The sequence below is a fragment of the Botryllus schlosseri genome, chromosome 2 (assembly GCF_051294905.1).
Source record: "Botryllus schlosseri isolate E-star chromosome 2, Bs_hap1, whole genome shotgun sequence".
In the NCBI taxonomy this organism is placed as follows: Eukaryota; Metazoa; Chordata; class Ascidiacea; order Stolidobranchia; family Styelidae; genus Botryllus; species Botryllus schlosseri.
Genome location: NC_137237.1, coordinates 2,807,109 through 2,831,007, shown reverse-complemented (window position 1 = coordinate 2,831,007; position 23,899 = coordinate 2,807,109). Strand labels below are relative to the sequence as shown.

At 39.9% G+C, this 23,899-nt stretch overlaps 1 protein-coding gene and 1 long non-coding RNA gene across 2 annotated transcripts; one reads left to right on the top strand and one right to left on the bottom strand.

Moving 5' to 3' along the window:
- The first annotated feature begins 1,114 nt into the window (after nucleotides 1-1,114).
- LOC145433006 (sphingosine 1-phosphate receptor 1-like) lies at nucleotides 1,115-17,885 on the top strand. The gene is made up of 9 exons (XM_080309872.1): nucleotides 1,115-2,944; nucleotides 5,735-5,866; nucleotides 6,703-6,832; nucleotides 11,270-11,398; nucleotides 11,461-11,582; nucleotides 13,758-13,888; nucleotides 14,244-14,336; nucleotides 15,036-15,162; nucleotides 16,440-17,885. Exons 1-9 carry the CDS (start codon nucleotides 2,898-2,900, stop codon nucleotides 16,573-16,575), a joined length of 1,047 nt encoding a protein of 348 aa, XP_080165998.1. The 5' UTR covers nucleotides 1,115-2,897; the 3' UTR covers nucleotides 16,576-17,885.
- LOC145433008 (uncharacterized) lies at nucleotides 16,368-23,864 on the bottom strand. The gene is made up of 2 exons (XR_013913031.1): nucleotides 22,000-23,864; nucleotides 16,368-16,618 (listed from the first exon to the last, which is right to left on the bottom strand). It is a non-coding gene; the product is annotated as an uncharacterized LOC145433008 (long non-coding RNA).
- Between the last annotated feature and the right edge of the window lie 35 nt (nucleotides 23,865-23,899).

Genomic DNA, 23,899 nt, shown 5'->3' with positions numbered 1-23,899 from the left:
AATGAGCTATATTGATTTCTTGAAGTTTCCAGGTGAGACAGATCAGGAAATATCAATTAAAACCTGGGAACAAAAATCTTGTTACAGGATGAAATCCAGCAAAATATCCCATTTTTAACTGATTTTATACCTGATCTGTTTTAGCCTGAAATATTTATTTAGTTTCCATTTAACATTGATTCGGATACAGTTAATACAGTTATGTGCAAATTCCCATGTACCATGTATCAGCGATCAAAGACAGTTTGGTAAATATGAATTTCCTATGGGGTGAATCAGTATAACAATGCACAATATTGCACATACTAACAAATTCAAAAAATCACTCTCCTAACCACAAAATCAAAGTTTGGATTGAGCTATATTGATTTTTGGAAGTTTCTAGGTGAGGGTGATCAGGAAATATCAATTAGAACCCGGGAACAAAAATCGTGTTACACGGTGATATTGAACGGTTACGATACACCAAATCCATTTTGAATTGAAGTGTATATCGCCTACCTGATAATTACCACATTCAATCACGGTAACCTTCGTTGCCAATATTGCCAATATTAACAGTGCGATTACACCATGGTACTTTAGCCAACTAAACACGCCATATCTTATATTCTCAATAAAGAAACCGACATGATTCGTGATTCAGACGCGAGGATTAAATCACCGCAAACGAGCACATGTTGGTGAAGAGACGGATTTCTGTGCTGTACCGTCCGATAATAATAGCTCGGTCGTCACCTCAAATAGAAATAATTAAACAATTTGTCGAAAATTCAGTCGTCACATCACCGGTCATGACATCGCAGTTGGAAATCGCGTGTAAACCGTTTATATTAAACCTGAAACAAAGCGAGGATGATTTTTTTGATATTCATACCGCTGCTACACTGTACCTTGACCGTTGGTATGTTGGAAGGCCGCTAGCGTGATAGAATCGAAGGTACAGAGTTGTACCAAAATGTAGCGATTGTAAAAATAGGTGATATTCAACCCAGTGTCATAAAAGCGCGGAATTCGAAATACGAGTGTCAGAATGTCATAACACCGAGTCATAAAATAACGACACATTGAAAATTTGCTATGGGCATTCAAAATATCCAGTGAGGGTTAGGATTGAGATAGGATAATGTTATAGGGTTAGCTTGTATTTGTGTTGAATGGTTAGAGTTAATTGAATATCATATTCAAATTGAAATAAATCCGAATGCTTTCGGCTGACACTAGCCAGGTGTAATCGTCAGCAACTGGTAGAGATTTAAAAATAACTTTGTATATGAACTGTCGTATCGCGAAATATGACTTCACTGACTTAAAAAAATCGAACAATGGAGGCAAACAGATAGCCCAGGCTCTCCTGACGTCACGATGTCTGTCGTCTCGCGTATTTTCCGACCATTCTAGTTTTCGAATGGATTTTGTGAAAATGTACAATATTGTGCGATTTCATAGACCTCACTATTCGGTAAGCAGTAGGCACGCAAAGCATAGACCTTGCCGCAGAGTGTAGCCAGACGGCAGCTTATAACGTATACCATAAGCGTAGTGGTAACACGATGAGTTGGTCGGGAACAGGTAGCTACGAAATTATGTAGATTTTAGATGTGAAGTTATTTTGTGTCGACTCAATGTAGAATTTTATTGCTTAATACACTGGAACGCTTTGCTGTTGTGATTCTCGCTATATTTTGAATGTTACGCTATGTTTAATAAACACTTTGGCGTACGCGAACCACCAAGTAGCACTTACACATAGAAATTTAATATCAACAGATTTTCATGCGTAAACATTCAAAGTGTCTAGGTATATTTGGTCTAATCCGGCTCTGCTATCCGGGATTTGAGCGTCTGATAGTAAAATCCAATGTATATCTTGTTTCGCGGTAATGATGAATGTCCTGTTTCGAGAGTGGAGTATACACCGGTGGTCTGATCTATTTTCAGAGCAGCCTATGTCGCTGATTCATCATCAGGTATAAAGATTTGCTACGGAGATAGTCAATGCAAGGATACATATAGAATAGGCTCTTCGAGGTAGAGAGCTTCAATGCACAATTGAATAGTGTATTCATATTGAAATGAACCCGAATATTGAAAAACATTGTCTTATGTATATTTGGTGATACAATTGTTGATATACAATGTTCTTCCAATTCTCCGCTATAGCGGCTAACGATTACCCCTGACGAGTGTCCACCGAAAATATTTGGATATATGACCATATGACTACATCATTATTCTATTTAACAGATAGAATTAGTGTCGTTAATAATTATAACTGGTGATTGGATCAAAATATATTAAATCCTGGATGTTTTTTGACTCCCAATAATATTTTTGTCAAGCACGGCCCGGGCGTATGGTTCATCAATGGGGAAACTCTCTCGTTCATACATAAAATATGATTACATATCATGGTCCATGCGAGACTGGAATAATATCTGTCTATAGCTTATCGTTGGATTATATACCGAAAAAGCCGGTATATATAATAACGTTGCTTGCGATATGGATCACACCATGGTTTTGCACCGCGCAGGCAGGCGCCCAGATGTATTTCCATAGAGCTGATCTATAATTGCATTGACGATAAAACTATTGTATTGCAATATAATTGTATTATAATTGTCATTGTGTTATTCGGCTAGATATGATGATTATATAGTTTATCCGTCGACACAGCGTGGTGTATGCGATGTTGGAAACATTGCTTGATCCTTTCTCTATAATAGGTGTAATTGCTATCCAGCGCGTAATCACACGAAAGAAAATTCCTTAAAAATCGACAGAGACAGGAAATTAAATTTAATTAAATGCGCAGCTAAAGAAATCAAGCGTCAGTCGTGTTTGAATAGCGTCAATCCGTTCGCGCCGTCACTTCAAAGCCGACTAATACTGGGATGAACACAACCGCTATAATTCGGGAGTATAGAAACACCACAGTATGGTGAGTGTTTGTTCGTTTATTTTTATTTGAAAAGCGCTAATCGCCCGGCTATACGCCAGACATTATAGGCCACCAATATGGATGGACAGAGTGATCCGAGGAATCGGATCTTGTTTTTGTTTGTGGTATTCATGGTGTTTTTCGACTGCAATGGTAATTTACACCATACGGATATTCTTTATCAGGATTCCGTTTCTGCTGACTTGTATAGCGCAGCCCATTCTAGGCGTTTGTAAAACAACCCTTATGTGTATTAGTTGGCGAGGAGGAGCATAGATCAACCTCCAACACTTGAAAAGGGGTTCTGCAGTGAATCTCCGTTGTATCCGAATCGAGTATTAATTCAAATGATTCGAGTGAAGTAGTGAGACATGGACAGTGGAGATGGTGTGAACGAGAGGTTCACGTTAGCGTTCTGTGTTCTCGGAAGTTTAGAGGCTCACCTTCACAAACGAACCGTGGTAGGATCTGCGCTCTGAACCTTTTTCATATAATACAATTTTCACTTCATTAAAACATCTTTGGTTGAAATTGATTACATTTCAACTGCGGGCCACTACATGCATGGCACTGGCAGCATAAAAAAAATCAATACTAAACGAGCATGCACCTTGACAAACGCAAAAATTTTACGTGCTTTGTTACAAAAGTTTGCTCGAAATATCCAGCTTTCCTTTTGTGAATATGCAGTGACTCTCCGCTGTGAGCTTGACCCGCAATCACGCAGCATCAAGAGCGAAATACACTACATGTAGTCAGCGAATGATGTTTATATAACCAATCAATGCGATCGATATCGTAGTCTGATGTAAAAAAAAATCTAGCAGGCGTACGGGGTCAATCTTGACTTCATATTTTCACTGTATCATAAAAACCAAATCCGTGCGATTGGGGTGTTGGCTACTGCTGTATAACTGTTAATGGGGTCATATCGATATCAAGTATAGAAACCCGTTTTACTCTCTGCATAATGTCAACGTAGCAATACTCAGACGCCGAATACCTTGCCCGGTCTGGCCTAGGGCGTAAGCTTATATTCTCTTGCAAGTCTTCGTCGGAATTGTTGGCAAAGCGACGGATGGTATTGATTTTATGGGATTATTATATCATTTGATTGCGCCACTTAATGCATTTGGCGACGTTTAAAACGTCAATATGTACTTCGGTATATTGTGGCATTATGTGGCCCGACTCGTCGCTAGTTATCATGTATGTATGGTTGGAATTAGCAATATGACGTCACGTGACGTCATGAGGTTCACGTTCGCGTTCACACGAACCTGAGCCTCTTAGAGGTTCACAGCATCCCTAATAGAGAGAGAGATTATTTATCAAGGATTCGATACTTTCACCAACTGCGGAACCTTGAAACATTGATTGGTCTCATCGCAACATTAGAAACATGTAGTACAAAGTTAAATTGAGCACCTTAATAGAAATAACATATTTGCGATGTCCCAATCCACAGCATTGTCACAAAATGCAGTGAAATTGGTATAGTCGACGAAATACCAGAATACCATAATCTCATGTAGAACAGGCATTCAAGTCTTGGTGGTGGCATCTTTCGTACTGTTGTGACGTCAAAATGAGTGATACTCGTATACTATACTCGAAGGATTATAGCAGTGGTTCTCAACCTTTTTGTCTTCGCGTACCCGCTTCGGACCTTCACGGACCCCCAAGAAGTTTTAGTTCAAATTTAGCTCAAATATCGTGCAATCGTCATCTGTCTGCAAATGACAACTGTAGGCTTAGTGATAAACAGCAACAAAATGACGTTTCTTGAAAATAAGATCCTACTATTTCATGTAGAAATTAGGTTGACTTCTGCAATTGCATTTCTTGAAATACGTGGTCGTGTCTTGAAAATACGCGCCTTCGATTTGATATGAACTAGTGCCGAAAATCCATTTCCATAAATAAAGGTGGTGGCGAAAGTATTAATACCGCATAACGCTTCCGACGACACATTTGGGTATGATCTTAACAAATATGGCACCAAAATTGACAAACAAATATTTTTATTGAACATATATCGTCAAGTCTAGTCGTTTCCATCTAACAGCTTTTGAAGTAATTATGAAAAAAATTGTTGTGTATACCACAGAAGAAAACGTATTTTTGTAAACAATTCGAAGTTACTCATGCAACTTTTTATCCACAGTCCACAACAAAACATCTCTTTACAACAAAATGTTTGTATCAGTGGGCTATTGGCAATTTAGCAAATAAAATGAATCTGCTAAGTAGGATATTTCATTTCGGAGGGCCATTCTGTTGATGTGAGCTCTGGAGTTTCATTACTAATGAAGCGAAACTGCCTTGTAATTTTCCTAATTGAAAAAATACAAATTTAGTTATTAACTATTTTGAGGCTTCGCGGACCCCCGGTTGAGAACCACTGGCTTATGGAATCAAATCACTCAGCTGCTCTATTTTGTCTGTCCCCAGTCACCAAATGTATTCACGCGATTGCCGATGTTATGCCATTTCTCTGTGAAATGTAGCTGGGTGTGCACTGTGCATATGCACATTATGCATTGTATGGCAGTGTCAGTCATACGAATGGTTATGCAATATGCATAGATCAGTTCCAACAGATTGCGACTGCGAACATAAATCTGGTGCGGGTCTGGAAAGTATTCGACAATTCGAATGAGTATATCCACCAATTGGAATTGAGTGCATTGATTATTATCAAATCATTCCTCCATATTGTGACAATGGTCGTAGAAAATAATTCATATCACATTGAGTCTATCTGCGTATCTCTCGTTTTGTGATCAGGGCTCCGTACATGTTCGCGACAGAAGAGCAAAATACGTTGCTTTGGGTATTTGTGGTCATTGCGGCATTAATTGGCACCATTGCCAATGCTATCGTATTCGTGGTCATCACAAGAAACAAGACTCTGAGAGAGTGAGTATATATGTATGTATGTATGTATGTATAAATGTACGTATGTATGTATGTATGTATGTATGTATGTATGTATGTATGTATGTATGTATGTATGTATGTATGTATGTAGGCCTATGTATGTATGTATGTATGTATGTATGTATGTATGTATGTATGTATGTATGTATGTGGTAATGGTCACAACACAGTGGTGCTTATCGTCTTTTTAGGCCTTGTGCTCCACGACACAAAACTTCGTAATGTTCATCGCTCTTTGCTTTTTGTATTCTCGTGGACGTCATTCAATTTCTCTCGCAGTCATTCTTCAGTTGCTGTCACCCCTATCTACGTCTCGATCGCGGTCGTTGCTGCCGACTTGCAGCTCGGCTCACTTTACGTCTGTGCTTTTCAATGCACTGCAGTTGCAGTGAAGTCGGCGACGACGAGCCTGGATAAATCTCCGACACATAGAAGTTGGTCAGAACTGAGAATCAAAACTATATTATGTATCTCAGTCCAATGTTTTACTAGTTGATGTCAGATTTCACAGAGTTCACAACATCAGGCATTATAATACACATCCTTGGGTATTAATATGTATGTAATATGTGCCCTATAAGACGATATGTACCGCAACTAGAGGTGTCCAAAGTAATCACTTTTAGTATAGGCTCCTCAAGTCAAAGCAATCGCCGTCAATGTCTGCTCATTTATAAATAGAAGTAGGGATTTCGAAGTGTAACTTTCGCCGCGTCATCGCCTATCTTCTTTGGTTCGGTCGAAAAACTTTCAATTTGACGAACCCTCTTCCACACTGTAATATATATTACCTTAAATCGATAGAATTGTTTCAGAAATCCTTTCAACATCATTCTGATGAGTCTCTGCGTGTCCGATTTCTTGTCAGCCGTCGCCAGTCCAATTATGTATTACAAGTCTGGCTTAATACCGCGAGATTACAATCTTCCCGAGTGGACGTGCAAGGTACATCATCATACGATATGGTTTGTACTGACATAAAATTAGTCTTCTTATCTTATTTTATGACATACTGGATCGGATTTGTGTTGCATCAGCCGATAAATGTTTAGAATTTCCTCGGTAATAATTCGCACGTTGATGCTGTCGTAATCCAATGATATTTGGATACGCTCTTCAGGTCAATACTTGTTCGAATGCGTTAAAATCTTTGTGCGGCGCGCCCTAGACGGATGTACAAATTGGAATTTTATTAGCCTACAACTAAATGCTAATACGTCTTATCCATGGAAGTTTATGACAATTCATCAATTCTTGCGCAACAACTATGGATCAATTGAACGGACATCTCGTTGAGCATTAGACTTTGCTGTCGGTAATTCATGGTTTGAGTGTCCACCGGCTTGCTTGTAAAAATAGTACCTTCGACCATCGGTTTCGTGGCGGGCGCTATAGGCACTCCTGGATAGTATGGCTCAAGCAACTACAGTGTCCTAAAGATGGTGTGGACACAAGCAAATCTCACGGCTCACTGAGATTAGTCTATGTCACACTTTCGAATTGGCTAAGAGCAATTTGACGGTAATTTTTGACCGGCTTGCCGAGAGTGAAAATTGATAAAATTGGTATCAATCGAAAGCTACTGCGGTACTGATTGCGAGAATTTAAATTTTATTCCACTTGTGGGACTGGAACCCACCAAAATCAGCCTCAAATGGTGCATTGTTACAGAATTTGGTATCGTGACGCAAGAATACCGCCCGCGTGAAGTTGAGGAGCCGCGCCGACCTCAAGCGTATTGGCCCTTGTTGCGCAAGCGATCGAGCATTCACACGCTCACTCTCGTGCGCATTTGCCCCTGTGCGGCGTCATATTATTCTAGACAGCACTGTTGCGTCACGATACCAAACGCCGTTACAATGCAACACTCGAGGCTGATTTCGGGGGGTTCCAGGACCACGAGCAGAACAAAATTTATATTATCGCAATCCCTACCACTGTAGCTGTCGATTGATACCAATTTTATAACTTTGCGCGCTCAAAAAGCCGGTCAAAAATTACCGTAAAATTGCCTTCGTCCAAATTGAAAGTGCGACGTAGGCTGTGAGCCGTGAGATTTGCTTTGTGTCCACACCATTGTAGGACACTATGACGTAACTAAACTCCAACCTTTGCATAAGTTGTCAGGCAAACGCATTTAGTGAAGTACAATGCGATGTTACGTAATGCTAAGAGTGGCTGTTCTTATAGGCTTTTCGATGCTGAACCTTCTTCAATTTAGAGTACTGGTTTCAAGTCCGTGACTTTAATTAAGAGTAAAAGATAATGTGTCCAGTGTAAATATATTGATCACATGTACAACTTCGCTATAATAATTATGACAGTATACTGTTTTTTTGCAACTATAAATATTTCATTCGGGGTATATTTTATACAACAATACCATATTTCTCTTTCAATCTATCGCTCGGTTAGCAACAATTGCAGAGAATCAAAGTTCGCATATGAGCAGTCATTGATAAAAGAAACCTAATTCATATCAATGAATAAACAATAACGTGAAATGATGGTATGCATTTTCCATGTGAGTACACGGGAGTGTGATGTGTACGCCGGAACCATATATTTAGTTGTGAAGCATGTTAGGGAGCCTTGGGGAGCTAACATTCCGGCTATAAGAACCATTGGTCGATCGCTATATAGCAGGGGTTGGCAAACTACGGCCCGCGGGCCGCATGCGGTCCGCAACGCCGTTCCGTGCGGCCCGCGACAGTCTGAAGAAACTTATTAACAATATTCGAAGGCAGTGTTTCTGAAACTGGGGGCCGCGCACCCTTGGGGGCGTGAAAGCATCTGAAGGGGGCGCGAAGCTGAGCTCAACTGAAAATTTTTTTCGCGCTCCGCGCGATTTACATCCGGTTCAAAATTATTGATCCGTGTTTAGTCTGAATCTCATATTTGAAAATCTCTCTCATCCACAGCCGTAACCGTTCATGCCATCAAACTATCCGTTAGGTTTGGTAGCATCCTGGTTGCGTTTTGTGATATGACCATAAGGGGGCGCGAAATGCTTCACCATCATAAGAGGGGGGTAGCGTGTCTTAAAAAGTTTGAGAACAACTGTTCTAGGTTAAATACTTCCTATACTATTTTTTATGTTTCATTTCTGGCGCGACAGCCCGATCTCAAGGCCCACGCAGTTTCAAAGGTTTCAACTGCTAAACATCACAGAAATCATGAACGAGATTGACATAATTCGGATAACGAGTATGATTTCAGATTGGCCACCCCAGTTTTAATTATTTCAGTGATGTGCTTACAAAAAACGATTCGCGCGTGTCTTAGGTAGATTTTTTTATATTTTATCTATTACACATAGTAGAAGCGTATGGTTTGAAGCTAACATCGTTATGATGCTGTCAGCATTGTGTGTCCTGGAACTGAACCAAAAGTAGGATTAGTAAATCTATGAACAGATCGGTGCTCACAGATTTAAATTTCAATCCTGTTCCAAGAATCGGGACAACCGACTTTCATCACTATAGTTTTGACAAATTGGTAATTGAAGTCGACCAGCCTAAGAAATCTCGCCACTGTTTCTGACGCGTGTACGATATCATCAAAGCAATGTTTGGTTTGTTTTAAATAAGCCTATATATTATCTACATGTCTTCGCTTTCAATACAATATCCATTGTAGAATAATATTTATTAACTCGAAGACTTTTCGGGGCCTCTTTTCAAGAGTTATCGGCACACTAAAGGGATTTAAACAGATTTAAAAGCAAAACCAAAAAGGCAAAGTATGACGCAACAATCAAAATCACAAACCATGAAATTCGCATTGTACCAATGGCAACAATAACAAACTATGAAGTTGAAACTATGAAGAAGGAACGCCTCTACACTCTTGGAATATTTCATTAATGTTATGTGTTGTGTTTTCGGTTATTTATAACCGAATATGTACTCGTAACGTTTGTTTTGTACCGTTACTACCGTATCTAGCCCGTCTACTAGTTGTTTGTTTTTGTTATTATTACGTCATACAGACAAAATAGTTCTTACATTTCGAATTTGATTCACCCCATCACTAACGTTCGCTACTGACGAGAGTTAGTCGAAAAGCTTTTAGCGAATAAATTAACAATATGAAGTTATTGTTTCGCGTTAAACTATGAAGTATACGGACATACGGTACTATAGTAGCAGCACAATTTGTAAATAAACAATTACACGCACGGAACAACACGCACTAATGAGAAATTTGTAGGTTATAGAGGAAATCTTTTTGTCTGCATAAAATAGGTTTGCTCAACTGAATAATAGTAGACTCCAACACTTTTAAATGAAACACAGACCTACCACGCGCAATGACAGTGAACATATTGTCATCATAGTGCTGTGCACAGGCAAGGTTTCCACTCAGATGCTGACCAATTGACGAAGCATATGCTTGGTAATCATCATAGCAGTCTGTTTTTGCAGCCAATTTGCACTGACGTGCGAGCTCCGTGCGATCATTTGCGCAAGTTTTTGACCGAATCAATTTTGGGATATGCTGCTTGATACGCTCAAACAATCTTTGAGATGTACGTCCTACATACCTACTATCACAGTGGCACTTGTATTGGTAAACAACATTACTTGCATCAAAGGCAGGAAGTACATCTTTTCGAGAGTTGGGTAACAAGGGTTTCGTCGTGTACACTACATGCGTGTTAACGCTGTAATAGCAACGGTGAACAGCCGATTTAATAAGCTTTTCAAAACGGCTAGACACGTTACCTAGCCAAGGTAGGTGCAAAAATGCCGGGCATTTTTCTGGTCCATATTTTGGAGCTGTATCCGATTTTTTCAATACCCTAGAGATGGAGCATTTCAATATGTGGTCCGGATAGCCATTTTTGGAGAGAATCAAGTGGATATCATCCAGTTCGCGTGACAGTTTTTCTGGTGAACAGAGGCGCAAGGCGCGATTAACGAGCGATGAAATGAGGTTTAATTTACGCCGCTTCGGGCAAAATGAATCCCAACGAATATAATGACCAGTGAAAGTAGGTTTTCTGTACACCGACGTTAAAAACATTTGTCCTGATCTCTCTACTAACACGTCTAAAAAGGGAAGGGCAGCATCAGTTTCCTTTTCCACGGTAAATTCGCTATATAATCAAATTCCAATATTGCGTTTTGGTTCATAATCCCAATTTTATATAGTGCGGCCCGCGAATGGATTCAGATATTGAATGCGGTCCGCGAGCTCAAAAGTTTGCCCACCCCTGCTATATAGTCTACACCACGACTGAGCTTTGCATTCTCATTATTAGAGTAAATAAAATACGTCTGTAATACTATCTAGGTATTTGATTTATGTCAATTTAAGAGCATGTGTAATAGGGTTTGTTGGAAACCTGGCAATCGGAATCATTGCTTTTATTTTCAGCTTGCTGTTATGATTGATCATTGGACTACGATCGCAACGGTTCACCATATTCTCGCTACTGTGATATATAGAGTCCTCGTTCTGAATAAACCGAAGAGATTGCGTCGAATCAATTCGAAGCATGTCGCAGTAAGTTCACGGCTACCTTACCAATAACTAGATTTGTCATCTTGGTGTCGCATCGAGCACAGGCATTGATGTGCTTCATTTGGATCGAAAGTTTCGCAACCAGCGGGTGGTATCCGATGGTAGGGATGGAGATTGAAGAGGCATCAGATCCCTACACGAGATCCTGCTTCATGTCAGACTTGTGGTAAGGAATTACTGTAGTATTGTTGTTGTGACGAAACATAATGAAGTTGTTACATATGAACTTGGTTAAAAGGCAGGCAATTACGCCTGTAGTCATCTGACGTAACGTTCGTATCTGCTCCCAATTACACAAAATTGAAAATATAAATGATTGCTTATTAGCAATTGACTTTTAAATTTACGTCAAGTGCAACGGGTATGGCGTTTCCAAGTGAACTTGTAAAGTATATACCCATATGAACAGTCATGCGAAAAATCCATTGTGACCTTGTGGGGAATACAAGAAGATCAGAGATAGATAACCCTTCTTTCGTGAATGTACAGCAGTGCTAACATGTCCTGGAAGTATTCCGTAAATCAAGGGTCGGCAACCTACGGCCCGCGGGCCGGATCCGGCCCGCCAAGCGAAATCGTCCGGCCCGCGACATAATAATTAGTAATCAGTCATATCACAACGATACGGCCCGCCGTTTCATGAGTTTCAATCCGCAGTACAGCAATGTTTGGAAAGAATGTGGCATTGCTACAATATATATAAGTATCCTACATCGTATATTAGTCTATTGCTACGCCATAAAACGAAGGCGGTTAAAGTAGGAGATGGAGATTGTCTGTAGAGTAGACTAGATCAGTGCTTATCAATCGGGTGTATCTCGCAACCGAAGGTGTAAACTACCATACTTATTGAAGGGCTTACCATTCTGATGGGGTGTGACAATAAAGGTGTCCTTTCTCTGCTTTAAAAACACTGGGAACATCTCAGACGCAATGACAAAATCTCAAACTTACACTGTTTAGTGTTTAATAATAGATAAATAGCCTCTGTATAGGTTAGTTATCTATAGTTCAATTCACCAGAATGCATTGTGCGCCAAGACAACAAACCTGAATAGATGTTTCGGCCACAATGATGAAAACTGTTAATATGATTTTGTATCACAAGCTGAATCACCAACAGTTACGCCAGATATTACTAGAAGCAGAGAATCAATAAGGCGATGTCCTGTATATCTGCCGTGCTCGCGCATTAAGTCGAGCAGCTATGCTTGCACGACTGTATGAACTGAAATGAAATAGCAACTTTCCTCGAAAATGCAAATATCGCCGACTCATAATGTCATAATCGAAAATGGGTAGCTAATCGTGCTTTCCTGGTACATTTAACGACACATCTGAAGAAATTGAATTTGCAACTTCGGGGGGGGGGGGCAACTGAATACATGAGATGTTGCGGCGCATTCGAAACAAATCTACGACTCTAAGAATGTCAACAGTACAAAGAAATTTATGCTCACTTTCCTGTACTGGAGGAGAGAAAACCGAGTACCAACACTACATTTGTAATTGTGATATGAAATCTAATTACTGAATATTCACCCGCTTTTCCGAGATTCCTTCTCTACAAAATAAATTCTGACTATTCAGTAGGCCGTTTAATGTGGACGCCAATAACATTGCCTGAAAATTTCAAATGGGCCTTTTTGAAATGCGATGCAGTTTAATTGAATGACAAATTTCGTACAAAGAGCATATCGCTGCATGACTTTGACAAAGAGTACGTTCTTGAAATTAGTGTTTATCGCAGCATGACCAACAATGCAGAAGAAATTGCATCAATTTTTGGTAGCACGTAGGCTACGCATGGGAACAATAGTTTTTAACAATGAAATTCACGAAGAACCAAGCTAAGATCACGTATTCCGGACTTGCTTCATCAAACCTTTCACTGAGCAAGCTGCGTCAATTGTTACATTTATTCTGCGTTGTTGAAGTGTAAATACGCGTTTTGTGATTGGTATGATTGAGATTGCAGCAATATAGGATAATATACCGACGTGAGCGTAAAATATAGTATTAGGAAAAATTCCGGCCCGCCAAAAACTTGAACACTCGAAATTTGGCTCGTGACTAAAAAAAGGTTGCCGACCCCTGCCGTAAATGTTTGTGAGTCTTTTCATGCACTTTATGATATATCTTGTGAGATCAGCAAACCAGTTAGCATTACTTGTTAGTATCAATCACGGTATTGTGATAAACTGATGACAATTTTTTAAAACCCAACATTGAGTATGTACTAGCGAGGTGGGGACTATAGCCTATAAGGTAAAATCTTATTTTGTGCAACATTGGGTGAATTTATTCTCTTTTCACATATAAATATACATAACAATTTCAGGATCGGCTACGGGATTAGATATTCGAAATACTATCTTCCAATCGCCTTCGTCGCTCCAGTGTTCGTAATTGTGATTCTGTCAATCTACATCCTCCACGTAATCGCAAAGATACGCAGAATTGTAAGAGAAAGTATGTGATATACAGATTGTATTTCAATGTGTGTCATGTGCTTATTTTAGTCGCATAATCTGAAATTGCCCGATGAGCAATGCGCGTGGAACGTAGCGCCTTATTGAGGTTATTACTTTACAAAGGCCGTATAGCCTAATGGGTCGAATGTTATACTATATGGCAGCAGTGGGTAGTGGGTCAAATTTGACGTTGTTTTCCAAGGTATACCGATGCATTTTAGCGTATTGTTACAAGCGCTAGGCTGACAGATTCATGGAATACCTCGTTCATCACATAATGTCCAGTCGACCGCGTAAACAACATGTCTATTTCCACAATGTGATAGACTACCAGTCTATGTATTCCTTTCAAGGAAGTCGACGTGACTTGAGAAGAGAGAACAGAGCTCTTCTTCACATTTGTTTCATCGTTGGATCGTTCATCGTAGGTTACTCTCCGGAAATAGGTAAATTATTAAGCAACCTAACGGTTACAGTAGCGAGTACTGGGGATATAAAGTCATGAGCACCGCGTACACCGAACATATTAAAATGTTAAAAGAGCGTTTATCATGCTATAGTAACCAGTTCAATCTTTTGAGGCCACAACCTATGTCTATGCAATCCACTCTCTGTGGGTATTGACTTGAAGGTAAGACTGAGTATTTTAACCGGATTGGAAATGTCGGATTTGACTGTAAATCATGAATAGAGCGGAAGTTTTATCGATCTTTGAAATTAATTCTTTTACTCGATATGGCCATGTTTCTGATTCAAACCAAATTAGATTCTCCTCATTTCTGCTACACACGCATATTCCCTTATTTCATGTTATGATATGGAAATTGAATAAATCTTTACTAACTAATAAACTCACTTCTCACGCCATATATAGGTCTATAGACCTACATCATTCGCTTATTATGAGGACGGTAATGATTGAACAAACCAAAGTAGGCATATAGTATGTAAGTACGGATGTTTCAAGCTTAATGGCATAAATGAGTTGACCCTATTGTTATAACATTTTTTTTGAATTATCAATATGGCAATGCATGCAACTGATAACAACCAATTTTCAAAGTATATCGTCAGATGGCTCTATTTTAATAACGATATATGTAGCCTACTTGTGTATGCGTACTTATTTTGTTGCATATTTCCAGCATTTAGGATAAACGTGATGCGAGGCGCTGATTTTGGACTGACTGTTTACGCGTATGATTTCTTTCGCTTCATATTACTGCGAATATCCGAATCCCTTAATCCGTTCTTTTACACGCTCTGCTCGAGGTAAGTAACTGCATCCTAGATTTTCTAGTTATCGCAAACTGTATTCCAATAGTCTTCTACTAGTAGCAAAAGGCAAAGTTAACGCACGGGCTATAATGGGGCTGTCTTTTGGGGTTTTCTGGGTCAAACCGTACCTGATACGATTTCCAACCGTGTTAATACTCATAATAGTTTTTGCAGCCTGGTTGTAATACAATGAGAGGTGGTCAAATTAATTAATAATGGTAACTCAAATAAAAGTAGTAACACCGTAAATTTCTATCGAATTAAATGTAGAAGTAGCGGTTTTCAGGATACTTCAAAACTGCTTCAAGTGGAAGTAAAAAATTAAGGTCCCCGAAAAACTGAAGTACGTAGTTTCAAATGTAGGACTGGAATAGTTTTATGTAGAGTTGCATTTAAAACAACAATCAATTTGAAACAAGCATGTTTAAAACAAGGCCCTTGTTTAAAACTTGTTTTTTTCAAGCCATGACGTCACGAATATTCAGTTGTGACGACATAGTGGAGTGACATTAAAAATTGCAAATATAGGGTTAATATAGCTCTTTTGACGAAATATCTACGTACTATCTAGCTGTCGAACGGACTAGTTTGAGGTTTCCAACCATCCGATATTGTATACGTCGGCTATATTGGGTGGTAATTGCCTGTCGGCTCATATCAGGCATTTGTTTAAAACACTGCTCAAAACATGTTTTAAACACAGTGTTTCAAACAACCATTGGTTTTAAATGCAACTATAGTTTTATAAGTCCTCGCGACCAATAAAAATTACAAACGACTCCACCAATAGGTGCAATTATCGAAAATATATTCTATTACCGGGTACAGGAGTTATATCACCCAGTTTGTATAGTGATTTTACTCATACAAGCAGTACAAACACATATTCAAAATCTACTTTCTACGGCACGAAATCCGAAGTGGGGTGAGTCAGTGTGTCAGTAGACACAATATACCTGAACTATAAGTGGAAGCTCATCTTTACTGTCTACCTCTGATGGCAATATGTATGCATTGCATTCGTTCTCGTCCCTAGGCTCTGCTTGGCAAGGTAGAGACTGTCTATCCTTGAAATAGGGTGATATTCCCATTATTGACCGTGGCGCACCAGACCCTTACGGGAGATAAGGGTCACTACTCTTACAATAATGATAATAATAATAATCCCATCATTGACCCAAAGATGTAACAACTGAAAATTAGTGAATCTCGTTAATCCATGAAACGTTAGGAGATAAAATTCAACAGGTTGTCGTTTTCCACTTTTACAGGAGCATAAGAACGGCATGCTACCGGTTTCTTATTGTGTTATGTTGTCGTTGCTGTCCAACGAATTCCTCGAAGCCAGAAGAAATGCAGTCACCGGACGAGTCGTCACCGAAAGACAGACAAACTACGTCGTCGTAGCATGTCACAAAAAGTCTTCATTGCGAGTCGCATAATAGATATTCTGTAATAGAGAAAATGAACTCTTCTGTGGTGAAACGCAACATGAGGGAAGTCCGAAAAATACCTCTTGTGTAGTCATGGTTTTTACATTCATTTCTATATTGCTGTCTTTTCTATTTCAACAACATCTATGACCTGCTTCGTGTACGCAGCAGCAATTCGTCTGGACCAGTGAAGTGCGGTGAGGTTCATGGCTGGTGAGACACCGACCCCCCCCCCCCACACACACACACACAAACACACACGCACGTAAAGTAGCCTACCTGATAAAGAGATCCAAAATGTGAATGACAACGGCAGCGGGTATAGAGAGCATTTTCTATGCACACTAATAGCCGTTGCAATTCCACATTATACAATACATGTAGGACTGGTCGCAATTGTGCTAAATGAGCAAGTTTAGACGGATAATAATGACTCGAAGCATAAAGCAACGACAATGCAGCTTATGCCAGCAGCTATCACATACCATAATTTAACGGAAAATAAATAACAGCTACATAAGTAAGGGAATGTATTTGCTCCGCATTACGTATTGGCCGTCGCTACTATATAATTCCTACAAGACTGTTGTATTCCAAAATCGATAGCGCGTTTCACTGTGCTACGATTCTCCAATTGTTAGCGAATAGTGCTTGAGGCAAATTCGTTTGTGCCTCACCTGGCTATTGTTTCTCTGCGGAAGCCGAATGTCACCTTCCTCGGCGATTTTGAGGGGGTTCCGGTGGTCTGACACTATTAATATTTGGATTTTCGGAATCAGTGTGACGATAGCATTTGATTGATACCAGTTGTTATGAATTCCGAGCTATTTATGAGGAATTGCATTGTCGCAGGTGATGCACGACGCGCCCGTGCCTCACCTGTGCCGCAACTCTCCTTTCGCGCTGTATTTTTGAATAATAATTATGCAAATTGATGATGTTGTGTGAAAAAATGTTCAAATTTCGTTATTTATGAACATCGACTTAAAATATCAATAATCATCGACTCATGGAGGGTTTTCACAATTTTCACTTATTCGCGCTGACGACAGGTGAGGCACTGACTCACCTGCCTCATTGGACCGCACGTCCCTGGTCTGGACTGATTTTACTTCACACCGTTGCTAATCAAAAGAAATATAGTCTCTTTATGAACCACAGACGAACGTTTTGTTCTTACCACACATTTACGACTGTGTAATATTCCTATATTAACCTGGGGTCCATGAATCCCTTCGGGTCCTACAACTACAATTAAATAAATACGTTGTCCTTTGTAAGATATGACGTTATTTTTTACTTGCTGTCTTACTTTATCTCAATTTCAGCGCTCAGTACAGCTCACGGGCGAAAATAGTGACATTTTATTAGGCAGCAGGTAGATTTTTAGGCAACAACCAGATTAGATGGCAAAATGAGACCGTGATTAAGGCTGGTCGGAAGTGATGACTTTTATGTTTAGTCATTATAACTTCCCACACTTCTGAGTGGCGGGTCCACGCAACTAACCAAAACCATTCAGGAGCTCGCGCCCCAAAAACGTAAAGAAACCCTGCTATGGAGAATAGTCCTGTGAGTGTGTAAGCATTCGCACGAATAGAATTCTCGATTCACCGCCACCCACATGTACGCAAATATCTGATTTGAGGCACTGATTTCACGAAATCGCGTGTGGATTACAGCCTACCATAGGAAGGGAGCGCGGAAACCTGCTAATTAGTAATTACAGCATACCAGACTTTGTTGAACATTCTCCGACTCGCATTGCAGCTAATCGGCGACGATAAAAAGAACGCGTTTTGCGTTGACAAATTAGCAAAAGGAAATGAAAATAACACTCTCGCCGTCTGTTTATCAGGAGAATTATTATTAGGCTCTATAATTTGCCCTCTGCACTTGAATAACGGTAGTGCTGCGCCCAAAATTAAGTTAAACGGCCACATGAAACCATTCCGTGCAGACGGTTCGAACTCTCAATCGCGATTTAAAACGAATAAAGTGCAATAATTATAAATAAAAATTAAGCCTATTATCTGGTGGTAAGTCTATGTAAGTTATGAAAATGGGAAAGTACCTTAGCCCAGAGTCATGAAGAATATTCAGTTATCAATTTATGCAGAAAAGATACGCCTGTTAAATCTCCAGCCGTATTGGATGCACAAAAACGGGAGCATCACTTTTTATGTTGTATGTATATAGGTTGTAGATAGATCGACTGACTTCATGTAAATACACAATCACCAAATAGGGGCGAGATAGCGCAGTGGTATAATCCACAGCAGCAACATCAATAGATTGCTGGTTCGAGTAAGACCGAGGTCGACTCCAAAATTCCTACGTAAGTGTTGGAGGTTTATTTAGGCCATTTAGGGTAATTCAGGCTACTATATTTCAACTAAATACTCAACACATCTTTCGCAAATTTTGTCATTCACTGCGCACTTTTGTACTGTCTATAACCGTACGAGTCGCAATAGCAAAGCTACGTTGTGCATTACATCGCCCTTTTCAGTTAATAGCATTGGAATGATCTTTATTGCGTCAAGTACCCAAGGATTTTATTAACGTGATAGAGCACTATAAGCAAAATAGCTAACAACCAAGGTACCAAGCATGAACAAATTGGGAGCGACATAATAAAAAAGCGGAGCAGACGGTATTTAAGTATTAATTGATTAAATGTATACAAAGGACGAAACAATTGGACACGAGAATATACTTCGATGATATAGTATGTTTGTAGATCTCCCGCACAGTAATATCGTAGGTTGATAGATCAGTTCATTCATTTTGGTCGTTTCGTGGCTTGAGTCGACATGTGTCAATTGGAATTTTTTATGGACCTTGATCATATGTCCGAATGTACGAGCCACATGGGGCTCATACTCAAATACCCGCACGGGTAAGAAATATTGCACTGCTATCTGGGCCCTTTTTCTCTATGGATATGTCAGGAGCATGTGCTATTTAGATCGAGTATATTCTCAGGAATGTGTGAACCAGACATGGGGTGATTGCTTCATGAATGTAATCGATTGCGATTACGATTACTTCTGAATCTCGCGATTACGATTACGATTACAGCAAAATCTGGAAGTATTCGATCACAATTACGATTACATTGAAAAAGTAATCACGATTACTCACGATTACATTTATTTTCCTTCTTAGAATTCGTCTTTGAACTCATATTGGAAGACAATATAACGATTGTGATTATGGGTCTCATGATAGAACAGCTTTTTTTTTAAATGAGACATCATGACGTCATCATGACGTGATCATCATATTTTGTAAACAACATATATAACAGAGTATTTTTGAGAGATCTAATGACCTAACTTGAAAAACATCTTTGCTCTTTGCGATTTAATGTTGCTGAATAGCTTGATTTTGAAATCCATACCTCTCGCCCTCAAGAAAAAATATTCATAATTTATGGAAATAGGCATTTCGGTGCCGGCCATGACCATGTCATGACACACTAAGATATTATGCAGTTTCGGCAATATGTGACTTCAAGAAGTGTGCTATCAAAGAAAGGCCTTGGCCGAAACTTTGTGTATGCATCCAATGTCCTTAACCGCGCTGGATGGGCGTGACGAATAATATTTTCTTGCTGCTAATCAGATCCCTACACTGTAAACGCCACCCGGGACAGAGGGCACCTACAGAGGAAAATGATGCGCCCGGTGAAGAAATGACAATCTGTGTGTGCGACACTCGAAAGATTTCCTTTAGTTTCCTCATAGGCTGCTACGCTAGGGTGACTCCAATATCTTTTGACTATATAGCAGACAGGAGGTCACGAATTGGGTCCGCCCGAATATGCTATAATTATGAATTGCGTTCCATAAATTTTCGAAGACACCACCCACACACGCTCGACCGGTATATCTGACCACGGGGCTGAGAGAGGATCAAAAATGAATAGTAATATATGCAATTACCAATATTATATATTAAACTCAGTCTTGAACTTGGCACGACTTGAAAGAAAATATACAGCGCGAATCCACATCGCCTCAAAACGTGTCTTCCAGTTGTGGCAAAAAGCCCAATCGTGAAGGGGCGTCTGGGGGACTTCACCCAGTAAGGACCCGAGACCAACTTTTCGGGTACGAAATGCTGTCTCGGTCCTGATTCTAGCTGCAACCCAAGCTAACATGGTGTAAAAGCGGATGGCTATGGTGTCAGATCCAGATGTTGAGTTAAGAATTGCGAAATAACGATTGTTGCCCGTTTGAAGTAGGGCTATATGAGAATAAGAAAGTGAGCATAAAATTCTGCCTACAATGCAGATATTGCGGCAAATACCGACTCGGTTATGATCTATATCAGCAGCCGTTGATTTTTAGTGTTTCGATGTGCAAATCGTCATGTTCGATTTTGTCGAGTATAAAATTTCAAATCTTTGTCCGGTGTATGTAAAATTGTATATAGGCGTACTGTTCGCCAAGCAGCAATGGTCCAGCTGCATTTACCTAAGCATGACCAAACATCAATACATACGTTACTATTTGAAACTGGGCAAAGTTGTGATTATTATCCTGCTGCGAGGTAGTAGCTTGTGAGTGTATTGATAACCTGATATAAGGCATGGCGGGTGCTCTTACAATCACACAAATACATGCACATCGAATATCTATTTACTACGTTTGGATCATTCGTTACGCAATGACGAGAAATTCCAATACTCGTGACATAATAATGGGAAGTGGCATTAGAAAATCCGACGTTTCTGCCAACAATAACCTGGTATTAAATCGTTTCGTTCAAGAATGTTCACTGTTCCGTTCATATCATAGTCCTTGTACAAATAAGAAGTAATCGTTCTCTGACAAAGATATCGATTAGATATGTGAAATAATCGATTACGATTATGATTACTTTGGATTTTTTTCGAATGTAATCGATTGCGATTACGATTACTTGAAGATGCTGTAATCGTCGTAATCGATTACGATTACTAATCGCGATTACCCCATATCTGGTGTGAACAAGTCATGGGTATGATTCGAAAGCTTCAAGCAGGTCATCGTGACAAGCTCAAGCGTTTCGTCACCTTTTTCGATTTCGTACCCTTTATGAAATTTTTTCGTGCTCCCTATCCAGTGTCGGAGCAGCACTTTTTGAGGCCGCCCCAAGCGCTGGTCTCCGGCCCCCGTAGGGTTTTCAACACAACCTCTGGGGGACCTCACCTCTTCAGAACCTCTGTAATACAGGTCATTTCATCACTATATATACGGTTTATTAGCACGGCTCACGAACAGAAAAGCTCCTTTCAGCCCAAGATCACGCAATTTTCGATCGTGTCCGTTATCTATTCTTCTCTATGTGACTACCACAACTTGTTTTCTTAGGTAAGTAATGAACATTTTGTCAATAATAATGATACCTGAGACTCACGCGATCCAAATTCGCATTTCTTCACGTTGCGCATTATTTTACTCTGACGGTCGCATTTGTACCGCGTGGCTGAGACTGCGGGGGCAGCACTATTCGAACCGAGCATTTCAGCACCTAGTGATGTCAATACTGAAGGATTTGTCCAACGCGGGAGAATTTTGGGGTACGAAAGTGTTATCGCCGCCGGTCTCTTCGGCAGTGCAGTTCCCAGCGGTGCGCAGGTGCGCCGAAACTTCGTAGCAACAGCAGATTTTACACCCTTAGAGCAATCCAACGGTCTCAAATCTGTCAAGATCACGAAAAAGGATGGACTCATTTCTGTAAGTTATATTTGAATTTTCATCATTGAATGAGTTTATTTCGTGATGCTGTCGACTTGTTGTGAATCACGAATAATGAATCATGGAAACCTACTTTTTTGAGGAAAATAGGCGTGGCAGCAGCGCATGCGGCTGAATTATTTTTGATTTTGCTCGGAGGCACGCAGACGTGAGTTAGTGTCGGATGTATATGCAATAATGACTGATTCAAGCGAATGTAGTCACCTCATCTGGTCACGTAAAGAGAAACCATGAATTCCGAGGGATGATATCATGTCAAGATCGTGCCGAGTTTTGTATTGCTTATACACGCCAGGTCTAAATAACACTGTAATCACGCACATTACAGGAGGTCTGGCGATAAAGTAGCGCGGGCGTGGCATTGTGAGCTCCATAGTCTTCTTTCAATCTAGATCAGTGATTCCCAACCGCGGCTTAAAGCTAGAATCTTGCGGCTCTCATTGACCGCTGTTTATCAAACGAAAAATAAAATAGACAGTCATAGACAGTGTTTTTTTTTCTTCCTATGAATAGTTTTCCTCGATTTCTGTATATCAGAGCTAAAATAACGGTTGTTAGTTATGTCTTAGCCGCTCAATGCCGCCTCTGAAAACCGGGAAGAGACTTCCCACAAAATAGAGTCAACAGCATGGACGAATAATAGGGTTGTTAAAAATAGGGTTGTTAAAAAATAACTCGTTCTTCCGAATTTCACTTGCTTAGCGATTAAACGGCCAGGTTGCCTAAAACACGCTAGACACTAAATTCGGGTCAATTCCGACCAGTAGAAGTCGTACAATCCTAAATGGAAATTTCGGTAACTTATTGTGATATTAGTATTTACAGTGGTAAATTTTTACCCTTCGATATGACGAAACTTGGTGTTACTAGCACGTCTGAATGGAGAGTGATGCTTTTTCACGCATCCGAATGGGATAGAGTTTGGATATTAACATCACAAATTACTGAAAATTAAATATGACACTGAGATTACTCGGAATTTAGTCAGCTACATTGAAATAGCTTATAAGATTGGAATCGGGGATCACGAGTAGAAAATAAATTGAGATGCAGGTACAAAATCAGGATAATATATGATGGATGGTACCCAAATTTCACTCAGTAAATCTGCCGACATGAAATTGCACCAGGCGCGAGGAAAATTTCCGAATTGAATATATCCGACCAAATATTCTACTTCATGTAGATTTGCGAAATAACTTCAGTAGCGTATGATTTCACACTGTATCTCGTACTCCCGGCTTTGTTGCTTCGTATCCCACGGGGTCAATGGACCCCTGGTTAAGAACCGATGGTTTATAGATAGCTTATAGGCTATATAAACTTACTACATACACGTCAGCAGTGCTAATGCAACGCGGGCTATGGATGCCATTTGTTTTGCAAGCAGTTGAATCCGGAGGCAAATTCCACCTAGGTAGACATTCTTCCACTCTAATTAAAATCGAACTTAATGATCGTAATGTAAGCCAGGCAATAATTGCACGTGTCGGTATCATGATCCTGACTTATAATTACCTTGTTGGCTTGTTGAAGTGAGGTGTGGAT